Genomic DNA, 22,622 nt, shown 5'->3' with positions numbered 1-22,622 from the left:
TATTCACAATCTCTGGTAAAGGTTGGCACGCCACTTTACAGTATGATTTATTAATTGAAAGATGAAAACTATTCTTTTACGCTCTCCATTTTTTTTTTGCGAATTTCACAGGAGCTCGCGACATTGATTTATAATCGGCGTTCAGAACAAACGCTCCTCTTTGCTTTTATTATGCCTCCAAACTAGTGTTCAAATTCATTTTCTCTAAGGACAAATTCTTGTATGCATAATAGACGCCTGTAAGACAGATAATAAGACAGAGCGCTAATTCAGGATGAGTATTTCATAAGAGGACAATTGCTGTCAACACACTGAAGTGGAACACAGCTGGGTTTAGTCACTGCAGAATTTGCAACTGTGTCGAGAGTCACAGCTTGTGAGCAGTGCTCCACAGCTACTCGAACCCGTGAGATCAGGCCCGCTGAAATGGACAAAGCTGCCTCCTGATGCCCACAGCGACTGACGCTCAGGAGAACTCCCCCCCCTGCTGTTTTCCTCAGCATTTTTAAGCACAGCTGGAGGCTATCTGAATGCAGGGAAGATTATTATTATTATTTTTTTCCAAATATGCAAATTACTAGGCCCAAACTCTGCGGTATGCAAGCACAATGGATTTTTTTCAATTACTTTCTTATTTTATATATATATATATATATATATATATATATATATATATATATATATATATATATAAAATACATATCTTTATTTTGATTATAAACCCTTCTGCAGCCCTGAGCATGCATTCAAGGTGACATCCTGAAACTATATTAAATTACAACGCCCTCAGTTTTATTCACACTATACAGTGACCTCCATTTTTATGTTGTTCAGAATATTCATTTCTTCTACAGACAGTATAAAAGGGAACAATTTTGGTTCAGAAAATCTTGGTTCAACACATTTGGTATAATACATTTGGTATGAGTCATTTCCTGATTTTCTGATTTCATTATTTTTTTTCCCTCTAAGATAAGCTGCAGCAAAATATTCACACCTGAAAAGTGTCTGTTTTAGTAGTATTTAAGAAAAATGTATTTGCAATTATATGCCACATTTTTAAGTTAACTGGAAGCTTAGGAAATTGTCTGTTCACCACCAGTGATTCGCTGTGTTCCTGGGGTCCTGAAAATCATCCACATATGTTCAAAAACAATGTCAGCATCAGTGTGGTAACATAATGTAAAATCAACAGGCAAAAGATTATCAACCTCAGATATGTAGATGTGTACAGATGTGTGTGGGGGGTCTGTGTGTGTATATATAAATCCAGAAAAAAACATACAGTACCAGTCAAAAATTTGGACAAACCAAGCTGCCTACAAAGGAGAGTGACAGTGTCGCATCACATTACCTGGTCACCTGACCTAAACACAGTGGAGATAGTTTTGAGTTTGACCAGAGAGTGAAGGGAAAACGTCCAATGAGAGCTCAGCATATGTGGGACCTCCTTCAGCACAGCTGGGAAAGCATCCCTGTACGCCACCTCATAAAACTGGCGTAGAGGAGGCAGTAAGGTCAGCCAGTCTCCGGAGCAATTAGGGTGAAGGGCCACACACAAGAGCCCAATGGTAGGATCACTCTGCCAGCCCAAGGATTTGAACCTGCACCCTTCTGAGTCCCAAGTCACAGAGCCCCCCCCCCCCCCCCAACAATTTTTTTTTGTTCACTACTTTTTTGATCAGTGTATAACTCCATATGTTATTTTATAGTTTTGATACCTTCATAATTATTCTAAAATTATTCTTAGTACAAATAAGCCTTTCTATAGATGGATGTGTCCAAACTTTTGACTGATACTGTAACTTTGTTCTACTTTGCCAATTGCTAGCAAGTTTACGGGTCCTGGAACAACGGCGACGCTCCCAGGCTGCTAACAAGGGCTCATCTTGCCCTGATGTACTTTTCAGGTTGGACAGTCGGAAATCTCTGAAACAATCTGGCATTTTCAGGTCACAGACTTTCTAACACCGCTATTCAATGTCACCTCCATAAAAATAGCTTTTACAGAAGGGCCGCAACATAAAATGCAACTGAAATTAGGTTTGCGGCTGGAACGGTGTTCTGTTCTGATGAGACACAGTGGCACATGCCCAGGAAAGGATAAATCTGACGGGTGGATTCATGAACTCCACAAAGTAACAAGACATTTTGCCAAAAAAACATTTTCACTGCCAGGAGATGGATTGCAAACACATCAGCATCAACCAAGAAATGGTTGACTGATGTAAAAAACTCCATATTGCCCTAACTTAGTGTCCTGAACTGAGCAAACAGAACACTGGTTATTTTGAATATGTTCTTCAAGAACACAAACAAAAGTTGAGGGCTTTGTAACTGGAATTCTACATCAGCGAAGAGCATGGTCTTCAGAAAAGAAGTACCACTGCAATAGGCTAGAACAAAATAATTAGTCTGAATTTAAGTAATTACAAACATTTCAACCAGAGTCAAATTATGGCCAGTAAATGCTGAACAGCTCATGGAGGGTAATACTCAGATTCCAGTAACACAGGGCATAATCTTCATCATCAGTTTCCAATTAAGACAGGAGTTGACCATCAGTTCATTACTTTGGAAAACCCACCCTAGATACATTTTTTATTTATTTTCACTGCCAAGTTTAAGAAGCGAAACAAAACATTAATAAGGATCAAGGCTTGTATGGCCCTGAATGTCTAATAAGAACATAAAATCCTAAATCCGAACCAGCCTGTGCTGCATCTATACAAGACTGAATCTTCTGGAAGGACTATAAACACACACACACACACACACACACACACACACACACACACACACACACACACACACACACACACACACACACACACACACACACACAGAGGTTTCTAATTATATGTTTGTGGGAGCTCCCCATTCATTTCGATGGGGAAAACTCTAATCCCAACATGACGACCTTAACCCGAACCAAGCCCTTACCCTAATCATAAGCAACCAAATAAAATACAAGACTTTTGGCATTTTTAGTTTTTTGATTGCATTTACAGATCTTTCTTACATTGGTTTTTATTACATTATGGGGGCCATTTGGTCCCCACAACATAATATAATCCTAATCCCCCCCCACCCCCCAACCACACACACACACACACACACACACACACACTCTTGCCCAATACAAACTGAACTGCTTCATGAAGTTCACACATACAACCAAAGTGTATGATGATATAGAGCTTTAAAAAAGATCAAACACATGCAAAGCAAATCCTTGCTACGGCAACTAATATAGTGATTGTGAGGTTTTATAAATGTAGACTAAATTTCCCACACTCAGCTACACCTTTCAGTTGTGAGATGGGTCCGTTTGTAGCCGGAGCTCAGAGGCCTAAGAGAATATATAGCTGCACAATTCTTGGCTGTCAGAACTCAAACATCTGCATATATTTCAGAACCATCACTCATTTTCCCAACCACTGAATTGTACATTAACTTACAGAGAACAGCTACAGCGTTCATTGAATGGGAATAACATTAAAAGAGTTTATAATCACTTATAAATGAGCATAAAACTTCTTTAAAAACGATAATTTCAACAGGCATACGTAGAAACACTGTACATGACATTTAAACATATTTTTAGACATGCATCCATTCACCCATCTTTCAACCACTCATCCCATACAGTATCGTGGGGTATTTTTAAACATTAAATACATATTTCTTTCTGAGGAGCATTACCCAATAAAACATCCCATACAAGAAGATGAAACTGGGATCTGTCTAAAGAACATTCTCAGAGGTCTTTTGGAGATTGTGGGCAGGAGGTCATTTATAAGGAGGCATCCTTACATATTGTGTATTCTTCTTTGCAAAACAAGTAGTATTTTCTGTAATTAACTAAAAATTTTATGAAATAATTGCCATTTCTTTCAGCCCAGTCCCGCTGGTGACCTCTCTGAGAGTATCACCTTGCCATATCTTGGGAAGTTTAAGAGTAAAAAAGGCAATACCAAGAAAAAATACCAAACTATACCAAGAAAAAAGAAAAGAAGAATCGGATTTAAAAAAAGATACGTAAAAGAAGAGGAAAACGTCGGTAGATCAGTATATAGTGGGGCATGTCAATGTAGCTGTTTAAAGGTATATATGTGGAGCAATAGGGCCCCCCCCCTCCCCTTACCGGCCAAGTCTGTGAAGGGCCGCGGCATGCAGTTCGCAGAGAAGTCTGTAGGAGGCGCATCCATGTTAATTCAGTGCTATTCCGGGGTGCCAGAAATGGAGTACGATGGATCGGCAATGGGGCACTTGGGGGCAAAGCCCTTGTGGCTGTAGTACTCCACCACCTGTTTGGGTACCTCGGCGAGGACACACTTTGCCAGGGCAGCAGGAGAGGCCTAAAGCAAGGAACACCATCAGCTGGGTGGGGTGGTTGTTGGTTCACATCCCAGAATCTAACAATAACAGCTACGCTAAACAGAACAGCATCAGTAAGTATTAAGCATTATGTTTAATCCATGTGAGGCCCTTTAAATTAAAAGTGCCTAGTAAGGAAAAAAAGAACATCATACTATAAGATAAAAAGCAACTGGCCAAGCGGGACGCGTGCCGAATCATATCAGATGCGAAATCATATCAGATGCAAAGCTACATTAAAAACCTCTGCCCAGCCCTGGTTATAATAGAAAAATGAGTCAGCAGAAGCTCCACGCCCTGATTATTGAGGCCGCAAAAGGCCAGCCGGTGATAACCACAACAGGCCGCAGCAGGAATTCAGCGAAAGCCTAGTCTGCCTCTCCATTTGCTCCAAGGAAATAATTCGGCGTGGCGGTTAAGGGACAAGGCAGGATGAGACTCTTATGAGGCCCCTGGGCCGAGCCCTTGGAAGCCAATTTCTTCCGTAAATATCCGGATGTATACATCAGTACAGGCGCCAATTTGGTTTTAAAGGCTTTTTTTTTTAAAGCAAACATACTATAATGAACATTTTCTATTTTGTATCTTTCAAAACTGAAAGACGAGAAGTTGGCCCGGAGGAACATTTTTGTGCATTTTTACTTAAAAAAAAAACTGATTGAACACCTCTGCTGTGCTCAGCACGAAGGTCTTATTCCGTGAGACTGAGAGGCTGCCCTAAAACGGCCTGAACCGTCCACGTCATGGGTCACGTGAGGTTTTCGCCACCGTCACAGGCAACGAAACTGCCGCAGTGCAGGACCATCTGAGGTCCACTGCAAATTCCTCTGGGATGATTCCGAGTCATGTAGCTGGAATTAATGGCCAACTAAAATGCATTCAGAACATTCAGACTAACACAAAAAGAGAGATTTAAGTGATGAATATTTAGACATACAAATTATTTTAGGGTCAGAATGAAATTGCAGCTTATTATTAATGTAACATAATTTGTAATGTTTTGTTTTCACATGTACAGTATAGCATATTGTAGTATAGTATAGTACAGGCATTCTCCAGGTTACAAAAAGATCTGTTCCCCAAGCCAGTTTTCAAGTCAAATTTGCAGGCAAGTCGAAAAAATATTCCTCTGTCCATCTTCTCTAACCGCTTGTCCTACTCAGGGTCGTGGGGGGTCACAAAGCATGGTATAACCCAGGATGGGGTGCGAACCCATCGCAGGGAACACTCACACCTAACCTATGGGCAATTTGATGACACCAATTGACCTCAGCATGCTTTTGGACTACACAGTGGAAACCCCACAATGACATGGGGAGAACCTGCACACTTCACACATGGAGCCATGACAGAGACTGGAACCCCGGCCCTAGAGTTGTGAAGCAACAGTGCTAACCAATATATTATATAATAACTATTATTATACAGTAGTAATAAATGTAACTACATATGGTTCAGTACTGTACCTCAAGTCAATGAACTGCTGAAGTTATGCAGTTATTCATGTGTCACAAAGTAGTACATGCGTTCATTAACACAAACCATTTTATTTACCCCAAATTTTTTATATAATCGCTTTTAGGGAAGCGTTCATTAGTAGTGTCTCAGAAGTTCTTAACCCAGGGTCTGCCTGTGCAGTACAGCAGACAGCCCACCTCTCCCAGGAGTTCCGGGGGTCTCTGCAAAGTGACAGCGGCTCCCTGACACACGTGAATGATGAGCAACGTCCCGGAAATCTGTCATCCCACTACTTGGCGGCAGTAAAATTAGCCGGCAAAAAGTTTCAGTCCCGCCCAAACTGGTCAGCAAATTTTACCACCACCCTCTAGCCCCGGTTGGCAAATTTTATTGGCACCACCCGCCCCCAGTCAACAAGTCTTGTTGCCAACACCACCCCCCCAGTTGGCAAAATTTACTGCCAGCACCCCACAATAAAAATGGCAAATATACTATGGTATACAGCATTACTATTACACCACCTAGCCAGCATCCACCCCCCTAATCCCAGCTGTCCCACATTCGCCTCTTTGAAATCAATATGCCTCAGAGGGTATGGTATGGTATGGTACGGTACAGGACAGTATGGTATGGTGTGGTACAGTATGGTATGGTACGGTACAGGACAGTATGGTATGGTGTGGTACTGTATGGTATGGTACGGTACAGGACAGTATGGTATGGTGTGGTACTGTATGGTATTTTATGGTATGGTATGGTATGGTATGGTATGGTATGGTACAGTACGGTCATGGTATGGTGCAATATGGTACAGTACAGGACAGTATGGTATGGTGTGGTATGGTACAGTATGGTATGGTATGGTACAGGACAGTATGGTATGGTGTGGTACTGTATGGTATTTTATGGTATGGTATGGTATGGTACTGTTTGGTATGGTACAGTACGGTCATGGTATGGTGCAATATGGTATGGTTCAGGACAGTATGGTATGGTGTGGTACTGTATGGTATGGTACCATATGGTATGGTGTGGTATGGTATGGTATGGTACCGTAGGGTATGGTATGGTATGGTATGGTATGGTATGGTACTGTTTGGTATGGTATAGTACGGTATGGTACCATATGGTAAGGTGTGGTACGGTATGGTACCGTAGGGTATGGTACCGTTTCGTATGGTATGGTACCATAGGGTATGGTATAGTATGGTATGGTACTGTACGGTATGGTACGGTAAAGACTATAGTAAAATGATATTTAGTGTTACTGGCAGTTACGGTGAGAGAGACAGACTTACCGTTTTGAAGTCCCTGAAAGGGACAAACTGCACGATGTCCCGCAGCACAGGCTCTCCCTTGGGTGACCTCAGGACTCCGTCATCACCGTCCAGGATCTGCATGTCCGTGAAGTCGGCGTTCCCCACCCCCACGATGATGATGGACAGGGGCTGGTAGGAGGCGCGCACGATGGCCTCGCGAGTGTCTGCCATGTCGGTCACCACGCCGTCTGTCAGGATCAGCAGGATGTGGTAGCGCTGGTTGGCAGAGGCAGTGAGGGGGGCAGGAGGGGGAGGGGTGAGTCATTGTTGTTTCAGAGTGTTCTTCTGCATTGAACTTTCCTTTCAGTGTTCAGACTGCTGTTAAGAAACCTTATTGGAACACATGCCAAGGGACCCTCCAGTGGCTGTACCTGACACTATATGCCCAGGCATGTGGCCACATAGTAAAATGTGGCCCTTTTGCTCTCCGTGAAGCACATGACATACAGTGTATATGTGAGTGAGAGCAAGTTTGGGTGCCATAGCACTGGGTCAGCTGACATGCGGCACCCCTGGAGCTGGGGAAGTTTTCCAAGGGCCCACAGACATGTCACTATCCTGCCGAGGCCAGGGCTTGAACCAGCAACCTTCCAATCTCAGACACAGAGGCTTAGCCCACTGGACCCTCGATGTTGCTACTGGTCAAGTACGCAGCCAGGCCAAAAAGTTAAGAGTTGAAATCCCTCCCTTCAATTTCCTTCAGCCCCCTGATCAGCAAAATCTACTGGCATGGGGGGTGGAGGGGGGCAAGTTCAGCTAAGTCTAACCATAACCACTTTTCCGGAAGAGGTGAGCCTGGAGTCTATCCCAGGAATCAAAGGGTATAAGACAGGGAATTCCTTGAATTGGATTCCAGAGCACGCACTGACACACATCATTAGAAACTGAGAGAAATATCAGTTCACCTATCTGGTCTATGAAACTGGGATACCCAGAGGAAGGGAGACATGCTTCATACACACAACCTCGGAGATGTAAGGCTACAGTACTAAGCACTGAAGCTCTGCACTATGCTAGGACACAGCACTACCAATAACACCACTCTGAATCTGTTCATTTCAGCTAGAAGTCTCCCTGTAGATGATCAGCTCACACATACCAATTAGGCCTCCACTATACTACATTTTTTACGCACAAGTCATGTGAAGAAGTCGTGCTCATTGATCACTTGAAACGTTGTACTGTGACTTGATATGATAGAATGGAGGGGGTAACAGTGGATACATTATTAATGAAGGTGACCCCAAGGGCGCAGTGGTGGAGCGGGCAGTCAGCTAATTTCCCCCAAACCCCAGCTGTAATGAATTGCAGCCAAGAGTGGCTGTTGAACACAAGAACCAGCTGCACAAAGTTCACCTCTCAGATGAATTTTCAGCGTAGTTGAGCAGCCCTGCTTCCCGTTTAAAGGCTAAAGAGCTCACATTAACAGCCAGAAAACATTTGAAGAACATAGCATTAGATACACCTCTAAATTTAGACTAAATAGGGATCTAAGACAGCTTCCTTTTGATATTTTAACTTCCCCAAGGTGTCAAAACAAAAAGAAATTAGAATGAACATAGTTCCTGTCCTTCACTGGAGATCTTCGCAGGTGCATAAGGCAGACGGGACTCACTGATGCATCTTTGGTAGTCTCCTCCCTTGCCGCCACCTTGGCTAGCCGACTGATGATGGGGGCCACGTTGGTGGGGCCATAGAGCTGGATCTTGGGGAGGCAGGTCTGGTATGCCTCCACGACACCTTGGATCTCTGGTCAGTGAGAAACGAAAGTAGCAATTAGCATCCCGGCAGAAGGCAATGCATGGTAAAGTTCTCACAAGTAGTATACAAGAGCCTTTTGGTAGGACTGCTTTATGCCATGAATAAAAGTGGATAACATCGCTTTACTGCATCATTTTGACCATTTTGGGGTGGTGTACTAGTTAAAGGCGATATACAGCAGAGTTTCAGCAAATAGTATCATACCCTCACACTCGTCGTCATCCGGGTTGAAGTTGATGGCAAAGTCATGAGAGACCTGGGCGCAAAAAGGAGCAGCAGGGTCAGGCTGGGGTGACCTATTCCTATGGCAAAACTGGCCACCTGGTATTTTTTGGGTGAGCCTATGGGGATGCAAGCCAGCAGTATTTATCATGGGGAATCCCAATGTCCAAGGTCAATTTATAATCCCAGTACATCCCTGCTCCCTCCCTCACATGTCTGCTTCGGGGAGAACTTAAGTAAGCTGAACGACCAAGCATCTTTCCCATAATGCAATGCGATCCACACAGCCATAACTGAGGAAATTCATTCACAAACTGAAGCTAGCTTTCATCATTTTGGCTTGCTTCTATAGTGCCAATACTGAAGTCTCTGGTTACAAACTGCCATTACTCAATTTGGGCAAAATTATAATACTACAACAATCCAGCAAGTCTCCTCTAGGGCTCATTAGGGCCTGTTTGGGGACCACAAGCAGTTAAAAATATCATTAAAAAAATTCACCACCAGTGAGTCCTTCATGTTTGCAGAATACATAAAATATACAAGCAGCAACAAGGATGAAGGTGTAACCCTTCATGCCAAATACAATTCAAGCAACCAGGCAATGCTCTCATCCATCCATCATCTCCCGCTAGATCCGAGGTTGCGTCGCAGGGGCAGCAGTCTCAGCAGGGATCAGCCTGTCGATCTCCCGTTCCATCGTTCCCTCACTCGTGAACAAGACCCCGAGATACTTAAACTCCCCCATCCCGTTTCTCCCAATCACGCCACTCCAGGTCTCACTGTCATTGCCCACGTGAGCACTGAGTCCCCCAGCAGAACAAGAGAGTCCCCAGGAGGAGCGCTCTCCAACACCCCTTCCAAGGGCTCCAGAAAGGGTGGGTATTCTGAACTGCCAACTGGCGCATAAGCGCAAACAGTCAGGACCCGTCCCTCCACCCGAAGGCGAAGGGAGGCTACCCTCCCGTCCACTGCGGTGAACCCCAATGTACAGGTGCCCAGCCAGGGGGCAATAAGTATGCCCACGCCCACTCGGCGCCTCTCCCCATGGGCAACTCCAGAGTGGAAACGGGTCCAACACCACTCAAGGAGACTGGTTCCAGAGCCCAAACCATGCGTCGAGGTGAGCCCGACTATATCTAGCCGGAACTTCACAACCTCGCACACCGGCTCAGGCTCCTTCCCCATCAGAGAGGTGACATTCCATGTCCCTAGAGCTAGCTTCTGCAGCCGAGGATTGGACCGCCAAGGTCCCCGCCTTGGGCCATTTCCCAACTAACATCGCACCCAACCCCTATGGCCCCTCCTATAGGTGGTGAGCAGCCATATTTTAATATTTAATAATCAAGGGAGACATGCTTGCTGTTATTTCCATGCTAGTTTTGAGGAGCAAGCAGCTGCACTATATTTTTTTATTATAGAAATACAGTTGCAAAAAAAAGTATGTGAACCCTTTGGAATTATATGGATTTCTGTACAAATTGGTCAAACGATGTGATCTGATCTTCCTCTAAGTCACAACAATAGAAAAACACAGTCTGTTTAAACTAATACCATACAAATAATTATATGGTTTCATGTTTTTATTGAATACACCATGTAAACATTCACAGTGCAGGTGGAAAAAGTATGTGTATGCCTAAGGCCTAGGCCAATGACATCTCCAAGAGCTAATTGGAGGCAGGAGTCAGCCAACCTGGAGTCCAATCAATGAGATGAGATTGGAGGTGTTGGTTAAAGCTGCCCTGCCCAATAAAAAACACACACCAGTTTTTGAGCTTGCTTTTCTCAAGATGCATTGCCTGATGTGAACGATGCCTCGCACAAAAGAGCTCTCAGAAGACCTACAATTAAGAATTGTTGACTTGCATAAAGCTGGAAAGGGGTATAAAAGTATCTCCAAAAGCCTTCATGTTCATCAGTCCATGGTAAGACAAATTGTCTATAAATGGAGAAAGTTCAGCACTGTTGCTTCTCTCCCTGGGAGTGGCCATCCTGTAAAGATGACTGCAAGAGCACAGCACAGAATGCTCAATGAGATGAAGAAGAATCCTCGCGTGTCAGCTAAAGACTTACAAAAATCTCTGGCACATGCTAACATCCCTGTTGGCGAATCTATGAGACGAGTTCATGGGAGGACACCAAGGAGGAAGCCACTGCTGTCCAAAAAAACATTGCTGCACATTTGGAGTTTGCAAAAGAGCACCTGGATGTTCCACAGCACTACTGGCAAAAATTTTGTGGACAGATGAAACCAAAGTTGAGTTGTTTGGAAGAACCACACAACGCTATGTGTGGAGAAAAAGACCAACATCAAAACCTCATCCCAACTGTGAAGTATGGTCCATAGCCCATGGTTCGGAGCTGCTTTGCTGCGTCAGGGCCTGGACAGATTGCTATAAATCGAAGGAAAAATGAATTGCCAAGTTTATCAAGAACTTTTGCAGGAGAACTTGCAGTAGAATTTTTGCAGAAGAACTTCTGTCCACCAACTGAAGCTCAACAGAAGATGGTGATACAACAGGACAACGACCCAAAGCATAGAAGTAAATCAACAACAGAATGGCTTCAACAGAAGAAAATATTCCTTCTGCAGTGGCCCAGTCCTGACCTCAACCTAATTGAGATGCTGTGGCATGACCTCATGAAAGCGATTCACGGCAGACATCCCAAAAATATTGCTGAACTGAAACAGTTCTGTAAAGAGAAATGGTGAAGAATTACTCTGTGCAGGTCTGATCTGCAGAAAATGTTTGGTTGAGGTTATTGCTGCCAAAGGAGAGTCAACCATTTATTGAATCCAAGGGTTCACATACTTTTTCTTGCAACTGTGTATCATAGCACATCATAGCTTTCACAGCATTGTTAAATGTTAAGCAGCAGAACTGAGAACAAAATGCTCGAGAAGTTTACTTATGGGCTGCAAATCCACCTAAGAACAAATGTAAATTTACTAAAATCAATGGACAATATGCCCTGGTACTGGGTTATTCTGACATATTACTTGACCTAAAGGTGTTCCAGCTAGACAGTGAGCTGAGCTTTTGGGAAATAAGGGTCAGACGATCAGATGTCGGCATGAAGGGCTGCAAAGTTAACTAAAATGCAGAAATTCTGCACATTTTTTCTTTTTGAATTAGTGGATTGCAGTCAGCATAGGGCACAATGCCAAGATCACCCAGGACAGGATACCAGTCCACTGCAAGGCAAACGCGCCCACACACACACACACAAACGCACACACACACACACACACACACACACACACACACACACACACACACACACAAAAACGCACATACACAAACACACACACACACACACAAACATACACACACACACACAAACATAAACATACACACACACATGCTCGCATCCACAGTCCACGTATTCGTATCTTTATGGGGACTCTCCATTCATTTGCATGGGCATGACTGTAACTATGACAACCATAACCCCTACCTTAACTGCTAGTTTTTTTATTGCATTCACAGATTTTTTATAAATTGAGGCTATTTTTGTGGGGTCTGAAAAAATGTCCCCACAAGGTAAAAAAAAAAAAATACAGGTTTTTATCACAACGTGGGGAAATCTGGTCTCCACAATGTAATAATAATTACAAAAAGATGCACACACACACACACACACACACACACACACACACACACACACACACACACACACACACACACACACACACACACACACACAGGCCTGTACATATATCTTTGTCGGGACCATCCATTCATTTCTATGGGCAAAACAACACAACAATACAGCCTTAACCCCCACCCACAATGTAATATAAACCTAATGGACAAACACAAACAAAGTCTCAGAAAGTCTGGTCCTTGTCCTCTGACCTTCTTTTCAGCCCCAGAGATCTTTTTATCCATCACATCATTATCTGTAGATACTGTATCCATGAACATCCCTGGGGGGGTGGCAGTATCTTCTGACATTCTGGCCATGTATGACACCCGCGTTCAAAATGACTTAAATCAAGCATCAACCACTGTAATGCTTAGCTGAACAGTAAATAAACCTCTTGATTCTGTCTGTATGTATTCAGTAGCAGCCATTTTGCATGCATTAGCAAAAAGGTAAACCTAATAATGTAATCATATACATATATATCACTACATTATATACAAATTCTTGTCAGTACCCAACTGACATTTTAGTCTAGACAAAGCTAGACAATACCTACATTCAAATCCATGACTATGACTATGGTAAGTATTGTTTCTTCTAGACAGGAAGACAAAAGTAGTTTGACAACCTCTCAGGCAAAATTGCAGTGAGTAGTTCTGAGAATATGAGAAATGAAAGCCGGATCAAATTGTAGGCTGGAGGTTAACAATTAGTCAATCACTATATACAGGGTCATTAAAATCAGAAGCAACGTGCAAACATTAGGGTCCATGTTACAGGGATGGAAATACCTTCCTAACTGAAAAAAGTGAAGTGCATTAACCATTTAGCTGAAGTCTGAAATACTGCGTCGATCTCTGAGATGAATTGCTTACCTCATAATTTGGGGGAATTCTTGCACCAAATCCTAAGGCAGAAAATCTTTTGTCGCTGGAGGAAAAAGGAGACAAAGTTCACATTTTCCTCGCAGGTATATTTGGCACATTTTATATAACAGTTTTATCTCAGACATAGAACCGTCTGGCCATCAGAACCAAGACACTATATTCTGACGGAGCAGGGAGGAACCATAGAGCGAGACAGAAATTCAGAATTAGGAGAGAGGCAGCGGCGAGAGCATATGGGGAAAGATATAGTTATGCAAAGAGAAAAGGATAATGGAGTCACAGTAAGACAAAGATGTAAAGGAACTACAGAAATGCAGAGAGAATTAAATGAGTCCCTGTGGAATGATATGAATAAAATACAAAGGAGTAACACAGTAATGCAGAGGGAAAGGGAAGAAGATCAAGGGACAGTCACAAAAAACAACAGACGAATGGCCAACAACTGGTCAAACCTTGAGGGACCCAAGGGGGAAGAGAGACAGATCAGATCACACAACCGGCACATGACCATTAGGTGTCAAGTATGGATCCCCACTCCTGCAGGTCCCCGCTAAGGAACCCGATCAGAAGTGAAGAGAAAATGAATAAACATTCCCCAGAAAGCCAGATCTGCCCTGGCAGGGCTCCTAAGAGTTAGAGAGAACGTTCTGGGATGAAAATGCTTTCAGTTCTCTCAATGCATCATGCTAGACCACTACACAGTCATCTGTGTCTTTGACCAACATCTTTAGGCTGTACAGTACTGCAAAAGTGTTCATGCACCAAATCATGATGGGATTTAAATAAAAATTTCAATCAATATAACAAACCTGGAAGCTTAACAGGAGCCCAAGATAGCAACCAGAACTTAGAGGTTAGCTCATGCAAGAGTAGAGATTATGAACCTCTGGATTAAGAGCGGCTGATGAATCTACTGGTGAAATACTGCTTTCATACCTTGTATTCCCTCCCCCACCCCCCCAGTCCTGGATCCTGAGCAGTCGTGCAGTATCTCCTGCTTCACCCAACGCGTTAGCGGTCTGTCTCCCACGGTTACGCCGCTGCCATTGCTGCTCCATGCTTTTCCTCAAGCTGAGCGGCACAATCTTGAACAGCATCCTACTGACGACAACTCCGGGTTTGGCGCCCGTCAATGCTTCCGATCGGCACTTTAGTTCCTGTACTGTGGCGGGGGTGGCACGGGCAACACCACTCACCGCTTGACCAAGGACATTAGGGGGACGACTGTGAAATATGACCCCCCCCCCCCCCAATATCTGCAAACACAGCTACGGCTCGCTTTTTAGACTCTCAACATCAGATATATGGACCTAGGCACATGAACATGGAAACAAACTTTTGGTAAATGAGGGAAAGAAAGATGACATCAATCCAGTGAGGGTGGGGGGGACGGTCTGGGACTGCTCACACCGCCTAAGAGCTGAATGAGTGAAAAGCAAGTGAAAAAGAGGCTCCAGTATTACTCTGGTCAACGGGATTAAAAATGATATGCGGGAGCGCAAACTCTGCTGCAAATAGAGCTGCGAGTCAAACACACCGGCATTGCCGTCGAGTTCCGGAACGGAACAGGAACGGCCGCTGGCAGTTTGGAGACAGCGCTGTGCAAACTCAGACAAGACCTGACGTAGAGGCCAAGAAAAAAAACGGACAGAAAAAAAACAACCTTCACTGGCGACAGAGAGACCTGAAACATCCTACTGCTAATCACGGGAAAAGTGCAGGAGGAGCTTTCGGCTGCTTAATCTCCACTTCGACAGGGCGGCCAGACGCAGTGCATCCTTATGCGGCTAAAACAGCTGCGCTCCGTAACCTGATTCAGCCAAAGCCGTTTCACGCGAAGAATATGTAAATGCGCTATGTACGCTCCGCCAAATATAGAAACAAGCCAGGGGCCATAGCTTTTATTTGGTCCCTGCTTACTCACAGAGTCAACATACAGAAGTACATGTTGAACATCGAGCTATTACGCTAATCAGCCTGTACACTTTTTTCAGTGGGAAAAAAATATTAGGATGCAGAGCTGGGTACTTATTGCGTGTCATTCATTGACCTGCACCAGTGGTCCTCCTACACCTTCCTGCACAGTAATATGTCCTCGCATACAGTATGCCCAGCCCCCCTTCAAAAAACACCAAACACACTGCTTAGTAACCAACCCCCACCCCGAGCCCACCCCCCCCAGTGTGTCCCTGCACCGCTGGAGCTCGTTTGCCGGTGGGACCGCAGCTAAGCAACCGTGCTTCTCCTCCTCTATTAAGTCATCCACTGTGCTTTAGGGATGAGCAGGTAGGTGAAGGAAATGAGTTACAGTGAACAAAGAGTCCCCACATCCAAAGAGCAGGGCAATGAAAGACAACGAAACCTTTACAGAGCCTCAGTGAGACATTCCCCCTTATATGTCCCATCTAGAACATCAACACGCACATTACACCATTAGACCATGCTTTTGTTAGGCTACAAGTATTGATTACAAGCTAACACGATGACAAAAACGCTTAACAGAACTCCAGCATTTACATCTTTCCTGTCTGTACAGGGCAGGACTAAATCTTTGGGGCCTTATGTGAGTTTTGTGATCTTGTTCTAAAGACAGCCCACCCCCCCATTCCCCCAGTTTCTGAACAGAGGACCAATAAAACGCTTCAATGACGCACGACAAAAGCGCCGCGGACGTCTCTGAAGCAAGCTGACGCAGGTATGCAGGACAAAGCCATTTTCCGGACGAGAGAACGGATATTAACGATGATTCACATGCGGCTGATTTGCTATCAGCATCTAACCGACATTCAGCATTCAACAATTTTGGCAGGACCCCACCGTCACACTCCACAATATAACCCACAATTTCTTATCAGTTTTTCGGCATAACATTATGAGTGCAAAAACATTGAGGCATTTAAACGTGGTTTATTAGAAATTAATCAGAATACCGAGATAAAACATCCATTTCTTCTTTATATTTTTGTTATTCCTCTGATATTAGAATAATATCCAAAGCATGAGGCACTCCTGATCTTCTGACAGAGTCATAGTGCAACATCAAAACTATGAAAAGACAGGCCCAGTTTTCCAGGCCCCGTTTAGGGTAGCAGAGACACTATTAAGGCTTAATTCAGTGTCACTGGAGTGATGCTTCTGTCCATTTTCAGTAGCAAGACACGAAGCTAATTCCCAAATGATCAATATTAAGAGCATAAACCATCCAGGATACCCCCATCACTGACTTTATTGCCTCTAACGAGTCGTGTAACTCAGATGATCCTGACCACAGTAAAAAAGCACACAGATGAAATCAGCCATACAGCAGACTATGATCATACGGACGGCCACTATGATCTATCACAGTCACACACATTGCAATGTCGGAATACTTTTCTCCATAAATTTCACACTTTCATCACATTTGCCAGTTTTTTCATGCAGTGGAGCTCACCTCATGTATCATTAATCAGGACAGAAACAATTCCATGATATTTACCACATGAGATCTACACTCCATGTGTGAATTGCTCATTTGGGATTAAACCCTTAAATGAGAACTATTTTAAATGTCATTACCAATTAACAAATTAATTGATATAACTTATAATTTAACTCTAATGGAGTTACTATTTAACCCTAATAGTGCTACTATGGATAATCTAAATTAGACAAATATTACTCCATATTATACAAATTAATCAAATATTAAATTAGGGACTGGAATCCCATCTATGGTGTGTCTTATGCTGCCTGGGTTTGGCCCCAGGGCCCCCCCCCCCCCCCAAACAGGATATAGGTGGTCAGAGGATGGAAGGATGGAAGTAATTATCTAATTAAGTGCAAGGTAGCAGATCAGCGCATAGCAGTGAGGCTGGGGCCATAAATCCTGCAACTGTTCTCTGTGTGGAGCTCCCCTTCGCCAGTCATCCTACCTTAGGCATACTGATTTCAGGGAGGCGGATGAGGGACAACTGGGGGAGGAGAACTGGCTAGGTATTACGCCAATATCCTCCCCCCCTGGCAAATGTTGTTGGCAAATACCAGAGTAGTGTTGCTTTTTCAATTACCGTCAAAATACCATATAACGCAGTATAATGTCTGGACACTATGACATATTAAAAATTAGATACTGGCCAAACCTGGGGGGGAGGGGCAATTTACTAAGTTTGGGGTGTGCTATGGTAATGAAACCGCCACTGAACAGCAGAACAACAAATTGCGGGGGCACTGTGCATCATTGTCGGATGTCAGGGAGATGCTGTAAAATTGGAGCTCTGGAACGTCCAGGAGATGTAGGATGGCTGGTTTTTTTGTTTAATGGGAATCCAGATTCCCCCCAAAAACCAAAGACACAACTAAGGCATGATTAAGCAAACTGGAATCTCTAAATTGCCTATAGCATGAAATTTTGTGTGGCTCCCTCATTCTATCGAGGGTAGCCGCCCCATGACCCAGTACTGGCTAAGTGGCTGAAAGACAGACAGACAGGAATATTAAAATTAGCTATGTGCATGTAAGCGATTATTATTAGTATGGTTTCTTTGGGTCATTCACATGGATGCAAACGGCCAATTAATCAGTGGAAAAATAAGCAGACATGACTTCCTAAAACATACACAGCTATTGTACACGAGTCAGGCGACTCAATGGGTCTGTAATCGACTCCGAGAAGAAGCAGCATCCTGGGTTACTCAGCCGTGACCAAAGAAATTACACAGCGGCTGGGAGCCTGGAGGTTAAGGATGTGAACGGGATGCCAGCGCGGCGCTCTAGGCCGAGCCGCTTAACCTTCAGCGAAACATCCAGCTAATTAAACGGGTGGAACCGCGAGGTACACGGGTTGCGGGATCAAGCTGCCTAGTAGACGAGTGAAGCATTTGGCGAGCGATGCAACACCTCAGAAGGTTTAATGAGCAAGTGGAGAGGAACCCACTGCAAGCAGGGGGGGTTAAAAGCTGGAGTGCGGGCGGACACCTCCCTGGTGCTGCTTTGTTTGAGCGCTCACAGGCTGCACGACAGCCCCAGCCCCCGTGTTTAATTATAGAGCCTTCTCTTTCGGCCTCCTCACCCGTGCCAACTAACAGGGCCTGGCACCCATTCCCCGGAGAGCTCGGGCCGTGGCAGGAGGGACGGGCCGAGGGCACGAGCCCAGGAGTGGAACCCAGCCCAGAGAGGGAGGACGGGTATCAGGGGAAATGGCACAGTGATGCCGGTGCCAAACGTAGCTGTTGCCATACTTTGCCCTAGCTAACGGCAGGCCAATTAGAGTTACCACCCACCCCATATATTACAGGACTGTCCGGTATCGGAAAATAAAATGCTGTGTCCCGTTCTGAACCAATAAGGGATGCAATTTGTTTCATTATTTCATGCACACACTGGATCAGGGTCCCCCAGCCCAAATACATTTTAATGTGGATCGTGTGATTCATCCCCCCCCCCATCTCCTCCCAAATTATATTGTAATGGGGGATGGCGTCCCTTATTTCTTACTGCTAGAAAGGAGCAAACCTAAAACCAACTGCTGTGTCGGTTCCTCTGTGGGCAATATGAGAGGTGTCGGTTCGGATCCAGCCCATGCCGGAGGCTCCTGTGAGCCATTCCTTAGATCCCTTCTTGACATATGTCAAGTCCACTTCGTCTGGTTTTAGAAAGGAGGTGCCTTGTGCTTTCCACTTGCATGTTTTACTTTCCCGGTTCGGATGGGAGCCCGAACACGGCTGCCATGATTAACCACATTACATCAGTTCTGGACAGGACAGAACAGGTCAGCATACTGCATAACGACAGGGACTCAGGACCAGGTGGTTGTGGGATGAAATCCCAGCAGAAGCTATGCTGTTGTACCATTATTATGCTTAATCAGAATTACTTCACCAAAATATCTACCTCTAACAACTGGTAAAATCATCCTGAATCATCCTGGAGACTTTAGGGAAAAGGGGTTAAACAAAACAAACATCAATCTGTCCTGTATTGTCTGCAACAGTCCCAATCTAAGCCAAAATCAGTGAGAAATGCGTAAGCTGTCCTGGATGATGCTATCATTATCTGCTTATTCACATAGCTAACATCTCTGTAACATCTGTCAAATAATTAGCTCAAGTGAACAACAGGGATCTCCCAGCAGACAGCTGTTAAGCCTAAAAGCTACAACCATGCACTCAGACCATGGCAGCAGTGGGTAGCGTAATGTTGTGATTAATGCCCAGAGGTGGAGATTTCAGGTCCAGAAAGTACAAATCCAGACCAAGATTTTGTTTCAACCAACCAGGTGAGTCTCTGTGACTGTGACTCTTTATACTCAACTGGTTGGTTGAAAGAAAATTTTGGTCTGGATTTGTACTTTCAGGACCTGAAATCTCCACCTCTGTTAATGCCCAACGAGGACCACACACCCAGCTACGACCTACTCAAGTCAGACAGCCTACTAAGAATGGCAACTGGTCTCAATGGCAGATATCAGGATCTATTTATCGACACGCAGACAAATGGCTGATAACTACCTGTCATAATCTTGGCAGATCTCCCCCACTGCTATCAAGGCCTTCAGATACTCGTTTGGCTGGTATGGGTTGATATAGTGCAGGGAGCAGCTGTTCCGAGGATCCCCATTGGATGCTGTGAAGTCTATCGCAACCTATAACAAATGAGAAGGGACAGAGGATCAAGAGGTGATTTCGGTCAAGTTGCATAACTACGCGTACCGTACCATTTGGAGGACAATGTGTTGTTTTTCCCCTGATGGAGCTACAGTGACTGAACATCTTCGTGTTATCAGCTGCCATGGAAGGGATTCTGTAGTCTTGGGTGTACAAGAAGACATCGGATGTTTGTGGCAGTTGTGTCAGACAAGATGTTCCAAAATATATAAATATGCATTTTCTACAGTAGCAGGAACACAAGGGAAAGTGGCGAAAAGAGTTAATGGTAGAGTCTGGAGGCCATTAGAACTGATTTTATCTAATGGTCTAGATAGCCTCCAATATGATCATCACCATTTATATCCTTCAATGGAACAGAAGTCCTCAATCCAAGAAGAAATATATTTTAAAAAGGAAAAAGATTCTGACAGACAGCGTGGAAAGGGGTAAGGCTTTCAAAAAACAGCTATTGCTCATGATTCATAGGATTCCAGGATTCAAGTTGGGCAGCAAGCGAGTTTAACATTACCCAAAGATCTGAGAGTTTTTTTTAAAAAGTGACGCGCCTTCGCTAAACCAGGAAACCATAAATCCGTGTAAAACTTTTACATTAATCCCAAATCCATGCGGCATGCAAACATTTCGCCACATCACGCCAGGCGCTCAACCCACCGTAAAGTGTATTTGGCAGCCCCCCATGATGTAGTCCAGGAAGGAGTACACTCTGTGCAGCTCCAGGAGGAAGCGGTGAGAAAAGACAAGGAGATGTTTATCACACATAATGCCGCTTTGGTGTCAGAGAGAAGATTGTGGTCCTTTTCCAACTGCAGTGTGAACAAAGACGTCAGTCTAGTTAAACAAAGCCTAAAAAAAAGTTTGATAAAATTACAGGTACGGTTAGGTAACAGGTATTTTGTAAGACTTTTTCTTGGAAAAAACGTGAGGTGAAAAAAAGAAAGAAACTACAAGTGCCACCATGAAAAGCTAAAAATTATATATAAGGATTAATCTAAGTATGCTGCCTAAATCACCATACTGTCCTTTTCATGTCAGTCAAATCCAAAGCAATAACAGGCTTCTGTCCATGCAGGCATTTCTATTCCCACAAAGGGCATCAGATAAAGCTGCTTCCAAAGCAGAGATAAACAATAAAACACACAAAATGGGCGAAATGTATGCCAGGGTCATGTCGCATTGCTCTTGCCTTATCCTAGTAATGGCACTTACCTTGAGCTCATTCAGGATGACCAAGCCCGAATTTTTATAATTCCTCTTTTTGCTCTTGTACTTTGGGTTTACACAGTCCCATGTGACCTTGGAGCAGAGAGAAGACAAGAGAGCATATGGAGCCATATCAGCCCCGGGAGAGAGGAAATGAATTTGTCCAAACAGTGCAAAAATAAAAAGCATTTTCCTAAAAAAGACAAAAAATACTGAGACTGCATATTGCTTTACTTAAAGCAATCATATAAATACATTACAGATCCCTTCATAGTCAGTATAGGATATTATGAAGGCATTTATAGTTAATTATAAATGAGCTTCATAGATCATTCATAATGCATAATAAACATGTTATTACGTGTTATGCCTTTTTATAAATAGTTCAAGTTGTGTTTATAATACTTGGTGAATGCATTATAATGAATTATGTCATCATCTATAGTGCATTATACATGAGTGCTTTAAGCAAAGCGTTACCGCATATCGAATATAGATGTGAGACCGGAACTCGCTCTCTCACCCTACCCACCTTTTCTCCCTCTGTCGTTTTCTGCATTTCTCTGAAGGTGGTGTAGAATTCCCCGATGAAGTCATGTTTCCCCCTCGAATCATAGTCCCACACCAAGCACTTGGACATGCAAACAAATCCATTACTCATAAATATCTCATTCATTCTTTGAGTGCATACCTTCACTGAACTCAGAAATAACATCATATTTACGTGCCCTAGAAAGTCAGTATCAAGACTTAAGTATGACTAAGAACAAGGTATGGAAGATGGATGGGTTCATAGGTGGGTAGATGAATGGTAAACATACAGATATATAATCGCACACAAATGACTAAGGATAAATAGCAGGATGTCTAGGTTTCCACGCATATAGCACAGGTGTTGAACTGAAACTCATGATTATGAAGGTGCGAAGTCAAAACAGTCTTAAAAAATAAGTTGAAAAATAAGTTCTTGAGTCTAGGGACCTGCAAAAGCTCAATATAAAAAGCCAGAGGCATTGTGGAGCATCTTTATCTTGTTATTTTTAGTATTATCCAGCAAGCTATTAATCAAAGTTTGGCATCATACATGGAAGCAG

At 43.7% G+C, this 22,622-nt stretch overlaps 1 protein-coding gene across 1 annotated transcript in view; it reads right to left on the bottom strand.

Annotated features, from left to right (window-relative positions):
* Positions 1-705: 705 nt before the first annotated feature.
* Positions 706-22,622, bottom strand: part of LOC125704154 (copine-7-like) — a 40,701-nt gene continuing 18,784 nt past the window's right edge. The window contains exons 9-17 of the mRNA XM_048969500.1: positions 22,061-22,159; positions 21,535-21,621; positions 20,980-21,039; positions 20,170-20,303; positions 13,670-13,724; positions 9,123-9,174; positions 8,773-8,906; positions 7,137-7,373; positions 706-4,361 (exon numbers count right to left, since the gene is read on the bottom strand). Of these exons, the coding sequence (XP_048825457.1) occupies positions 4,224-4,361; positions 7,137-7,373; positions 8,773-8,906; positions 9,123-9,174; positions 13,670-13,724; positions 20,170-20,303; positions 20,980-21,039; positions 21,535-21,621; positions 22,061-22,159 (996 nt within the window). The 3' untranslated portion in view covers positions 706-4,223. The remainder of the gene's footprint in view (positions 4,362-7,136; positions 7,374-8,772; positions 8,907-9,122; positions 9,175-13,669; positions 13,725-20,169; positions 20,304-20,979; positions 21,040-21,534; positions 21,622-22,060; positions 22,160-22,622) is intronic.

The sequence above is a fragment of the Brienomyrus brachyistius genome, chromosome 11 (assembly GCF_023856365.1).
Source record: "Brienomyrus brachyistius isolate T26 chromosome 11, BBRACH_0.4, whole genome shotgun sequence".
Taxonomy (NCBI): domain Eukaryota; kingdom Metazoa; phylum Chordata; class Actinopteri; order Osteoglossiformes; family Mormyridae; genus Brienomyrus; species Brienomyrus brachyistius.
This window is presented reverse-complemented; position numbering and strand designations above follow the sequence as displayed.